At 39.0% G+C, this 12390-nt stretch overlaps 1 protein-coding gene across 2 annotated transcripts in view; it reads right to left on the bottom strand.

The window, feature by feature from the left end:
• The window catches only part of ASXL2 (ASXL transcriptional regulator 2), a 153952-nt gene that overhangs the window by 60670 nt on the left and 80892 nt on the right, over positions 1-12390 (bottom strand). For both annotated transcript variants that reach the window (XM_038006656.2, XM_038006657.2), the window contains 2 exons: positions 11791-11899; positions 4968-5118 (listed from right to left, as the gene is read on the bottom strand). In XM_038006656.2, the coding sequence (XP_037862584.1) occupies positions 4968-5118; positions 11791-11899 (260 nt within the window). The remainder of the gene's footprint in view (positions 1-4967; positions 5119-11790; positions 11900-12390) is intronic.

Consider the following 12390-nt stretch of genomic DNA (forward strand, 5'->3'; position numbering starts at 1 on the left):
TTCTGAAGTTATTATTCCACCTTACCTTGATTTGGAATTCCATAAAACTCTTCTCTGAACATAGTGTTTCCTGTCTGAAAACTAGGAACCAAAACTACTAACTTTTAAGTTCTTCTACTTTACATAGAAATCAATAAACTAGTTTTAATATTGGACTGAATTTCAAAGTTCTATTCTCTGTTCTTATTTGGCTGAAAGGTATACATATATCAAGAAAGTTTCTATCGATTTTCAACTAGAAGTATCAGTTTTGCTGTCAGAGCTCTTTATTTTTGTACATAAAAGGAAGTGGGTTTTGATACTATCTCAGTGTTCTTCCTGTCTTACAATGCATTTGAAATGAAGTGATGTCAGATTGAGAGTAAAGGCCCTAAATAAGAAAAAGTAATAGGCACAATTAGTTTGCTTTACCTTTATTGATAACTAAGATGTAGAACTGCTTTGCTGCATGCTCACTGCCGGCTACATGTCTGTCACTTTAATTTGCAGTGGACTATAAAAACATCCATAAATACACAATATATACCTACAAATTATATGGTATCTATACCACATGTATGACCCATGAATGACAGATACATAGTCTATGAGAGACTAAATCATTTTTCATTATTGGTAGATTGGCATTCATTTCTTAAGAATATCAGAGCTGCTTAAACATTAATCACATGTGACATCATGCGCACCTCTCACCCCACCTTCCAGATATCACATAACACCCACTTTCCTCTAGGCTTTATTATAGACTACCTGCAACCAGAAAAGAGCTTTATAGAGCATCTCATCTTATTGTAAACTGAGGACAAAAAAACCAATATTATGATAATTTCTAGAAAAGGAATAAAAGAAAAGCAGCTCAAAAACAATTGGACCCAAAATTCAATTTGGTATTACCTTACTGTTCATGTCTTCTATTATTATGCAGAGTGTGGAGCAGGGTTATGCTCTTCATATCTACCTATTCGGCTACTGACAATAGGGTTCTATGGTTATTTCTCGGATCTTCCTACATCTTAATACATTCACCTCAAACTCTGAGAGACAGTCATTAATAACCGTTAGTTCTGAGCAAAAGAAACACAGATACAACAGCCACTATTCAAAGAGCAGCATATGTGGCTCTTGAAAAGCAAGCGCCCCAAGTATATTCCCATTTTATAAGACTTTCTTTAATATTGACTTCCCTGTCCCAATCCCATCCAGAAAACATGAATCTTGCTAATTGCTTCCCTTACCTGATGACCTGGCTCGGTTCCTAATCTTAGATCTACAATTCCAAACTTAAAAGGAAAAGCTTAAAATGGGGAGTATCAACACTTGTGAAAAGAAGAGAAAAAATTAAAATTAAAAAAAAATAAAATGAGGGGAATCAGGGGATAGACAGAGACAGCCCTTTCTACTTTCGGCTACACTTTTTCAAAAATAGGTGCTTAGTGGACCCCAAGGAAAGGAGGGCCCTAGGCTACACCTCCTTTCACTACTGACAGGGATTACTTTAAAACCACACATCAACAATACTAGTCAGAAGCACCCTCTTTGTCTTGCTTTCATTCCATTTATTCCTAACAATTGAGGTCTGGGTAGCTCTCTAAGTGGTTATCAACTTAAAGGTAAGATTCTCTGATTACAAAGTTCTCTAAAATTATGTACGTAGTAGCTACAGCAGAGAGAACAGATGAGGCCATCAATTATCTCAATTCTCTCCAGAAGTAGCAAAAACATTACCAGAGGGATGGCAGTGAATCAGAACTATTTTTCTCATATAGGCATAGTAACCATTCTGAAGGGACTTAAATGAATGAGTCTAGTATTCCAACATAACCTGAGCTTCTAGTTCCAAAGACAACTCACCTATCATCACTCAAATCTAAAAGGATATTCAAGCTAGAAAAAATCTCAAATGTCTGTTTTGTTCTGGAACATAACTATGTCAGTCCTTATAAAGGAATCATCATGAGTTGGTTTAAAATTTGCCTTGCCATTTACAGCCAATACAAATATTGGGATAAAAAAGGTTTGCCCTCTTTAAATAGACTCTGACAAGAAGCTACAGAATAATTAGCAGTATTAGGTAATAGTTCATATCCTTAACTGGAAAATCCATTCCAGGGAAGCTGCAGCAACAGACATTATTCCTTAAAGAAAGATTTTTGGGTGAGCTACGAAGTAGACACCAAATGGAGTAAGAGAAAAGACCAGCAGACTAAATTCAGTGTTTGTTAGTAGAAATGAAAAGCATTCTTTTCCTAAGGAGGGTTGTTAGGGCATTAAGTGCTCAAAGTTTAGGCAAGTAAAATAAAAGCATCCTAAAAAGGCTATGAATGACTAAAGAACAAATCCAGGTAAAACCTAGAATGTTGTCTGGTGTGGTAGCCACTATCCTCATGTGGCTATTTAAAGTTAAAATAAAATCAAAATTAAATTCCTAACAAGAATTCCACATGTAAACAAGAAAGGAAATCCAGATACAGGTCTCATACCCTTCACAAAAAATTAACTCAAAATGGATCCCAGTCCTAAATAAAAATGAAAATTTCTAAAACTCCTAGAACATAACATAACAGAAGAAAATCTAGGGGTTTTATGACTTTCAGATACAAGACCAAAGACACAGCTCACAAAAGAAAAAAAACTGATACACTAGACTTTATTAAAAATTTCTGATCTGTGAAAGAAAATGCCAGGAAAATAAAAAGACAAGACGGGCCAGGGGCGGTGGGCTGGCCGGGCGTGGTGGCTCACACCTGTAATCCCAGCACTTTGGGAGGCCAAGGCGGGTGGATCACGAGGTCAGGAGTTCAAGACCAGCCTAGCCAAAATGGTGAAACCCCGTCTATACTAAAAATACAAAAATGAGCTGATGTGGAGACAGGTGCCTGTAATCCCAGCTACTCCGGAGGCTGAGGCAGGAGAATCTTTTGAACCTGGGAGACAGAGGTTGCAGTGAGCCAAGATCGCGCCACTGCACTCCAGCCTGGGCGACAGTGTGTCTCAAAAAAAAAAAAAAAAAAAAAAAAGACAAGACACAGAAAATATGTGCAAAAGACATATGATAAAGGATTGTTACTCAAAATATACAAAGAACTCTTAAAGCTCAACAGTAAGAAAACATACAACCTGATTTTAAAATAAGCCAAAGCCCTGATGAGACATCTCATCGAGGAAGATATGCAGATGGCAAACAAGCAAATGAAAAGGTGCTCCACAACACATGTCATCAGGGAAATGCAAATTTAAACAACGAGATACTATTACACACCTATCAGAAAGGCCAAAATCCACAACAATAACCACACTAAACGCTGATGAGGACATGAAGCAACAGGAACTCTCATCCACTGCTGGTGCAAATGCAAAATGGTACAGTCACTTTGGTAGATGGTTTGGAAGTTTCTATAAAACTAAACATACTCTTAAACATATGATCCAGCAATCACACTCCTTGGTATTTACCCAAAGGTGCTAAAAACTTACGCACATACAAAATCTGCACATAGATGTCTAAAGCAGCTTTATTCATAATTGCCAAAACTTGGAAGCAACCAAGATATCCTTCAGTAGATGAATGGATAAACAAACTGTGGCACATCCAGACAATGGAAAGTGGAAAGAAATGACCTATTGCAAATGAATACCAGAACAGAAAACCAAATACCGCATGTTCTCACTTATAAGTGGGAGCTAAATGATGAGAATACATGACACATAGAAGGGAACAACACACACTGGGGCCTTTCAGAGGATGGTATGGGAGAGGACAGAGAGGAAGAAGAGAATCAAGAAAAATAACTAGTGGGTACGAGGTTTAATTCTTGGGTGATGAAATCGTCTGCACAACAAACACCCATGGTACAAGTTTACCTAGGTTACAAACCTGCACTTGTACCCCTGAACTTAAAAGTTCAAACAAAAGAGAAATAAATAACTTATCAAGCCATGAAGACAAAGGAACCTTAAATGCATATTACTAAAGGAAAGCCAATCTGAAAAGGTTCCAACTATATGACATTTTGGGAAAGGTGAAACTATGGAAACAGTAAAAAGTCACTGGTTATCAGGCCAGGCACAGTAGCTCAAGCCTGTAATCCCAGCATTATGGGAAGCTGAGGTGGGTAGATCTCCGTGGGTAGATCACCTGAGGTCAGGAGTACGAGACCAGCCTGACCAACATGGTGAAACCCCATCTCTACTAAAAATACAAAATTAGCTGGGCATTGTGGCAGGCTCCTGTAATCCCAGCTACTTAGAAGGCTGAGACAGGATAATTGCTTGAACCCAGGAGGCAGAGGCTGCAATGAGTTGAGATCATGCCATTGTACTCCAGCCAGGGCCACAAAAGTAGAATTCTGTCTCAAAAAAAAAAGTCAGTGGTTGTCAAGGATTAGGAGGCAGGAAGAGATGAAGAGCTAGAGCACAGATTTTAGGGCAATGAAACTATTCTGTTTGATACTATATGGTGAATACACATCGTTATACATTTGTTCAAAGCCATAGGATGTACTCTCCCAAGAGTAAATTCTAATGTAAACTATGGACTCTGGGTGATGATATGCCAATGTAGGTTCATCAACTGTAACAAATATAGCACTCTGGTGGAGAATGTGGCTAGTGGGGAAGGCTGTGCATGTGGTGGGGGAGGGGTACATGGGAAATCGCTGTACCTTCCTCTCAATTTTGTTGTGAACCTCAAACAGCTCTAAAAAAGAAAGCATTTTTATTAAACTCCTTGGTCATAATAACCATATTTCAAGTGTTCAATAGGCCCATGTAGCTAGTGGCTACTGTGTTGTGCTGGACAGTAAAGATATAAACATCTCCATCATTGCAGAAAACTCTCCTTGACAGGACTGTTATAGAGGGTAAGGGAAAGTGATGGACTGACCTGGGGTCTGGGAAAAGAGGAACTACTAACAAGGGCATTTGTCCTACAGCATTTAGTACTTTATTGAAGGATCAGGTGGATTTACCTTTCCTTTTCCACCTGCTTTTTTTTCCCTCCTTGTTGCTGCCACCATCACTGCTGCTGCTGCTGTTCTCAGAACTCTGGGAATCTGACTGACCATCACTGCTTTCTTCTGAACCTTCTGATAGCTCTTTGACCCCATCCGGCACATCTTTCTGAAAATGTAGGCATCCAATTAGGATTAATCATTACCATTTCAGCAAATAGAAATTAAACTTCTGATATGCAATGTTGCAACTCAATTGCATTAATTTTTGTTACTATAGGATTCAGTAGCAGAACCAACAATATTTTCTGAATTCCTGTCATCTCTTTGAGGCAAATAAGCTAATGTTTCCAACTACATCCAAAGATAAAAATCATATAAAACATTCATATGCAGGCACAACACAGGCTTAAATTAGACAAAAATTGGGTAGATATGAGTTCAGGTAAATGATTAAATACGCTAGATTTTAAAAACTACATAATAATTTTATTGGCTGGGCGTGGTGGTTCACACCTGTAATGCTAACATTTTGGGTGGCTAAGGCAGGAAGGATGTTTGAGACCAGGAGTTCAAAACCCGCCTGGGCAACATGGTGAAACCCGTCTCTACAAAAAAAACGCGCAAAAAAAAAAAAAAAAAAAAAAAAAAAAATTAGCTGGGCATGGTGGCACACTCCTGTAGTTCCAGCTACTTGGGAGGCCAAGGTGGGAGGACTAAGCCCAGGAATTTGAGACCAACCTGGGCAACATGGTGAAACCCCATCTCTACAATACAAAAATTAGGCAGGTATAGTGGCATGCACCTGTGGTCCCAGCTACTTGGGAGGCTGAGTTGGGAGGATCACCTGAACCCAGGGAGTTTGAGGCTGCAGTGAGCTGTGATCCCACTACTGCACTCCAACATGGGTGACACAGTGAGATCCTGTCTCAAAAAACTAAATAAAATAACTTCATTAAATATATGTATGTCCATGTGTATATGTAAGTACCATTAAGTACTCTGAATTCAATTACAGAACAAGAGTCTAGACATAAGGGACAGTGCATTATTTGAATCTAATTGGTTCCTGAATACTGGTTAGTAAGTAGCAAGAATTAAATAAAAAAGAAATCTTTTTTTTTTTTTTTTTTAATGAAGGTCCTTCCTGACAGAAAAAAAGAAATCATTTAACAAATCATATGAAACTCTTTGGTTTCTGCACCTAGAAAGAATGCTAATCAGAAAGGATAACTAAGTCAGCTTAGTATGTGAGAGATATAACAAGATAGTTCCAAGACCAAAGACTAGAAAACAAGATTTCCTGGCTTTACCCTCTCCTAATTGTACAGCCTCGGTTAAAATCTTAACCTTTCATGCTTCAGTTTCCCCATCTACAAGGTGGGGATAATAGTACCTGCCTTAAAAGTTCATTCTTCAATTAGCTCAAGTTAAATGAGCTAATAAATGTAAAATGCTTAGAATCGTGCCCAACATAAGAGGTCAAAAAATACTAGGTCCTATATGTTTATATAATATATAAAAATACACATGTATGGCTAAACACACTAGTGTTTGTGGTTTTTTGTTTTTTATTTTGGGAGATAGGGTCTCACCCTATCACCCAGGCTGTAGTGCAATAGTGCGATCACAGTTCACTGTAGCCTCGACCTCCTAGGCTCAAGCAATCTTCCCACCTCAGCCTCTGGAGTAGCTGGGACAACAGGTGTGTGCCACCATACCCGGCTAATTTTTTAAATTATTTATAAATCTGGGCTCCTATGTTCCCCAGGCTGGTCCTGGGCTTGAATTCCTGAGCTTAAGCAATCCTCTTGCCTTAGCCTCCCAAAGTGCTGGGATTATGGGCATGCGCCACTGCACCTAGCCTGTGAATGTTATTTCTAAGCTATAAAACTATCAGTGGTTCTTTTTTCCTCTAATAATTTATTTTCCCACATTGTTTTAATAATCAGATAAAAAATAATTCTGACAGACAAAAAATGTGACCCTCCTACACAAAACTGACACCCATATGACATTATAGCCAAGACTATAAATTTTGATCTAGTTAAGTTAGCTATTTTTCATTTATGTTCTAGTGCCATTTCTCTCTGAGCTGTCTCTTATGTTATACACACTTTCTTAATATACACACCCCATATTTTTCTATTCTTTCCTTCAAAATGCAGGACAGCTTTTATAGAGTTAGTTGTCAGCCAGACATCTTGACTTGTAGGTTCAACAAGTATCTGAAATATAAATATAATTATCTTCTTTTCTTAAAATTTGTGATCCGTACAGGATCAATTGCTTATGCCCCAAATTCTAGAATCATTTCATCCCCTTTTACCCACTCCAAATGCTACATATTTTATTTATTCCTCTAATGTCCCTTGTCTCCACCTCTTTTACTAGTCTCTTAATTCAGGCTCTGAGTATTTCTTCCAAACAACCATAATCACCTTTCTGACAAATTTTCCTGCTTCACTCTTAAATCTATCCTACTAGTTATCCTCTTAAACTTGGATTTGATTATGCTTTTCTCATGAAAAACTTGTGACATCTACCACCCCATAACCCATACACAAACTGCTCAGTCAGGTTTTCAAAGGCCTCCAATGTTTGATCTCTACATAATGTTTACCACACTGGAATCTTTACCACTTAAGCCTACGCAAAGATTATGGTCTAATCACTCCAATTTACTCTACTTTCAAGTCCACTCTGAATCTTTCCAACTGTGCCCTTGCTTAAGCTATTCCCATGTCCTGGAAGGCCCTTATTACTTATCTGACAAAGTCCAGCTCAAATCTGAAAAGTTAACAACAACAAAAAACTTCCACATTCCTTTATTCAAAAATAATTCTTATTTCTATATTATCACATTATTTTTAAAAACACAGAACATTTTGAGAGTATGCAATTATTTTAGGAACTATAATGTGAACTTCAAGAGATCACGGGCCACAGCTTAACCCTCTTTACAGCCTCTATAGTGTCCAGCACAGAGGTAATATTGTGATATAGTCTGAAATATATATTTGGTTCCTGACTACACTTCCTGGCCTAGAGCTCTTTTTAGCTGTTACTATTTCCTAAGCAATAGTGCTACTAGTAGAATCTTCTGCTCTTATATTTGGTCTTGACCCCAGCTTCTGACACAGAGCTCCTAAGACCTCTGCAATTTCCTGAGTAAAAGGAGCATCTGACACAGCTCCTATGTCCCTTGGAATTTCCTGGGTGATAGAAGCATCTTTTCTTCCTCTTGGTGAGCTACTGCATAGTCTCAGGATGGGGGTTGGTTTCCAGGGTAACCAACTGTGTGACTAGAGGGTTGGAACTTTCACTCACTCCCCAATCTCAGGGAGGGAGGAGGCTGAAGGTGGAGCTGATCACCAATGGCCAATAATTTAATCAGTCATGTGTACTGAAGCTTTCATAAAAACCCAAAGGATTGGGTTCTGAGAGTTTTGAGATTTAGCTGATCACGGCCGGGTACAGTGGCTCATGCCTGCAATCCCAGCACTTTGGGAGGCCAAGACAGGCAGATCACCTGAGGTCAGGAGTTCGAGATCAGCCTGGCCAGCATGGCAAAACCGTGTCTCTACTAAAAATACAAAAAATTAGCTAGGCGAGGTAGCAGGCACTTATAATCCCAGCTACTCTGGAGGCTGAGGCAGGAGAATTGCTTGAACCCAGGAGACAGAGCTTGCAGTGGGCTGAGATTGCACCACTGCAATCTAGCCTGGGCAACAGAGCGAGACTCCATCTCAAAATGAATGAATGAATGAATGAATGATTTAGCTGATCACATGGAGGTTCCCGGAAGGTGGCAAGCCCGGGGAGGGCACACAAGCTCTGTGTACCTTTCTACAAACCTCACACTAAGTATCTATCTTATCCATCTGGCCATTCATCTGTATCTTTTGTAATATCCTTATAATAAATGGGTAAATGTAAGTAAAGCACTTTCCTGAGTTCAGTGGGTAATTCTAGCAAACTAATCAAACCCAAGGAGAGAACTCAATTATATAACCAAACAGTCAGAAGTACAGGTCACAACCTGGGATTTGCAACAGTTGGCATTTGAAGGGGATGGGAGGGTACCGAGCCCTCAACCTGTGGAATCTGACACTGTCTCCAGACAGATAGATAGATAGCATCAGAATGGAGTTGAATTAGAGCAGTGGTCCCCAACCTTTCTGCATCAGGGACTGGAGTTGTGGAAGACAATTTTTTTTCACAGAAGGGTTAGGGAGTGGGGGTGAGGGATGGTTTCAGATGAAACTGTTCCACCTCAGATCATCAGGCATTAGATTCTCATACAGAGCGCACAACCTAGCTCCCTCACACGTGCAGTTCACAATAGGGTTTGCACTCCTATGAGAATCTAATGCCACCACTGATCGATCTGACAGGAGAGAGAACTCAGGCAGTCATGCTTGCTTGCCCACCAATCACCTCCAGCTGTGTAGCTGGGTTTCTAATGGGCCACAGACTGGAACTCTAATTGTTAAAGGACATTCAGCTGATGTCTGCTGGAGAATTGCTTGGTATGTGAGGAGAAACATCCACACATCTGGTGTTAGAAGTATTGTACTTAATGGTGTATGAGAATAGGGAAAACACTTTAGTATTTTTTTCCCCCAATCTCTACAATAGAATAGGAATTTAATAAATTTTTTAAACAGTATGGAAGGTCTAGAACAGCTAAAACCAAAAAGAAATACAGAAAGTTCCATGTGAGAATAAAGCCCTGTAACCCTACCAAGTTCAAAAGAGTATATAAAAAGGAGGCATGTAGGTAGACAGGTAAATAAGTTAGAGCTTTCTAATGTTAGGCTCCACACAACCATCGGACATAGTGATGACTACGGCTCAAAGCTAAAAAGGTAACACATATATACATGGACACAGTCTCTGTCTACCAAATATTCATTCCCCTTCAGCTGATAAATTTCCTTTGGGGAAAACTCACTCCCCTCAATTCATCCGGCTTGAGCAAGCTTAATCTTAACCACATCTACAACTGGCCAATCACAAGACTACATACTTTTGACAAGCATGATAATTCAGCTATACTCATGTGGGCGAAGCCAAACCAATTAAGCCAAATCAGAATAAAGTCAGAGGCTCCTGCTTTAGTTCTTATCTCTTTTCAGATTTACAGCTTGCAGAGTGCAGGTTGGGGGTGAAGTTATATATGATGAGGAGAGACTGACTGAGAATGAAGCCAAAAGAAAGTGGAGACACCAAACCCTGATGATGTCAACTGAGCTTCTGGATCCAGCCTGGGTTTCCTTAGAATTTTCAGTTAATTAAACTAATAAATTGTCTTACTCAAACTCATTTGAATTCATTTTACAGTTTGTAAGTGAAAAGTTATTGATAAGTAAAGGTCCCTTCTCAGTGCAGGAATTTGAAATTAGCAAGCCTAAAGGCTGGGCACAGTGGCTCACAGCTGTAATCCCAGCACTTTGGGAGGCCGAGGCGGGTGGATCACCTGAGGTCAGGAGTTTGAGACCAACCTGACCAATATGGTGAAACCCCATCTCTACTGAAAATACAAAAATTAGCTGGGCGTGGTGGTGGGCACCTGTAATCCCAGCTTCTGGAGAGGCTGAGACAGGAGAATCACTTGAACCCAGGAGGCAGAGGTTGTAGTGAACTGAGACTGCGCCACTGCACTCCAGCATGGGCAACAGAGCGAGACTGTGAAAAAAAAAAAAAAGAAAGAAATTAGCAAGCTTGTTATGTTAGAAAGAATATGGGCTTGGGAATTCAGTCAGATCTGGGTTCCTATACTGGTTCTGATACAATATGGGCAACACTGGGCAAGAAAATCCAAAGTCTGAACTTTGACTTTCCCCATTATAAAAAAAGGAATAATAACCACAACTGTGAATTGTGGTAGAGAATGAACTGAGAATGTAATGTGAAGCATCTAGGCAGAATGCTCCAAAGAAACAATTATTATACAAATGTTGTGGGGGCTTCTCCATTATACAAAAGGAATATTTATCATCTTTACTAGAATTTCACGTATATAATAATCTATAGAAAAATATACATGTATTATTTTCCTAATTGTAATCATATTTCTTTTTCCTGTCTTTTTGTACTTATCTAACAAAACAAACAGCAATAAAAAATTATTAAATGGTATTCACCCCAACTGTGAATTGTGGTAGAGAATGAACTGAGAATGTAATGTGAAGCATCTAGGCAGAATGCTCCAAAGAAACAATTATTACACAAATGTTGTGGGGCCCCTTAAAAGGTCACTAGAAGTCATTTTATTTATTTATTTATTTAATTTTATTTAATTTTATTTTTTGAGACAAAGTCTTACTCTATCGCCCAGGCTGGAGTGCAGTGGCATGATCTTGGCTCACTGCAACCTCCGCCTCCTGGGTTCAAGCAATTCTCTTGCCTCAGCCTCCCGAGTAGCTGGGACTACAGGCACACGCCGCTACGCCCTGGCTAATTTTTTATATTTTAGTAGAGATGGGGTTCACTGTGTTGCCTAGGCTGGTCACAAACTCCTGAGCTCAGGCAATCTGCCCACCTCGGCCTCCCAAAGTGTTGGGATTACAGGCATGAGCCACCTCGCCTGGCCGGAAATCATTTTAATTTCATTCTTTCAAGATAAGATTATCATCAATAATAAAAAACAAAGTTACTTCTCTGATCTACCTATAGTTATAGTTTTTAAAAAATGTACTGGGTGCAGGTTTCAAAATATTACCTCTTTCTGAAAATAAGCTCTTCAATAACAGAATTCTGTCCCTATGAGTCAAATATTTATATGTGGTCATTTCCTGTTTTTTCTTTTTAAATGACTCCCCAACAAAATATTTACCTTCAAAGTATATACTCCCATTCTACCTGGAACCTTATAGAAGATGCCCTCTTCACCTCTGGAGTTTGTGTGAAGCATTGCATTCAGGCATGCAAGAGGAGAAGTCCCACTGCAAAACAAAGAGGAGATGTGATGAGGGATGCAACAATTAACTTCTGTCTCTGAATATCCTATGTAACACTTACTCAAGATAAAATTAATTAGTCAATACTCCTTTGACTTAAACATGTCTTATAAACTATAAAAAGTTTACCAATATAGAAAGGGGCTGCCATGGAGAAAATGGATGTAAAAATCATTCCCATGTATCTACAAAACAGTAACTCCTTAATGCTGATCCAGTATCTAACATTTAAGTCAAGAAAAATACAGAAGTATTACAAACATATTTTGTAAACATTCTATTTAGCACAAGCTTTACAAATGCCCAGTGGTAAAATGAGAAAAAAGAACACACACAAACACACACAGATTCAAACAAACAGTATTAATTCCCTTGCATACTGCTGCACCAGATGGAATCTTAGTTGTGAAACTAACACATTGCCATTGTCTCTTGTATTAAAACCTATCATGAGATCACTTAAAAAGGTAATAAGT

Source organism: Chlorocebus sabaeus, chromosome 14 (assembly GCF_047675955.1).
Source record: "Chlorocebus sabaeus isolate Y175 chromosome 14, mChlSab1.0.hap1, whole genome shotgun sequence".
NCBI lineage: Eukaryota > Metazoa > Chordata > Mammalia > Primates > Cercopithecidae > Chlorocebus > Chlorocebus sabaeus.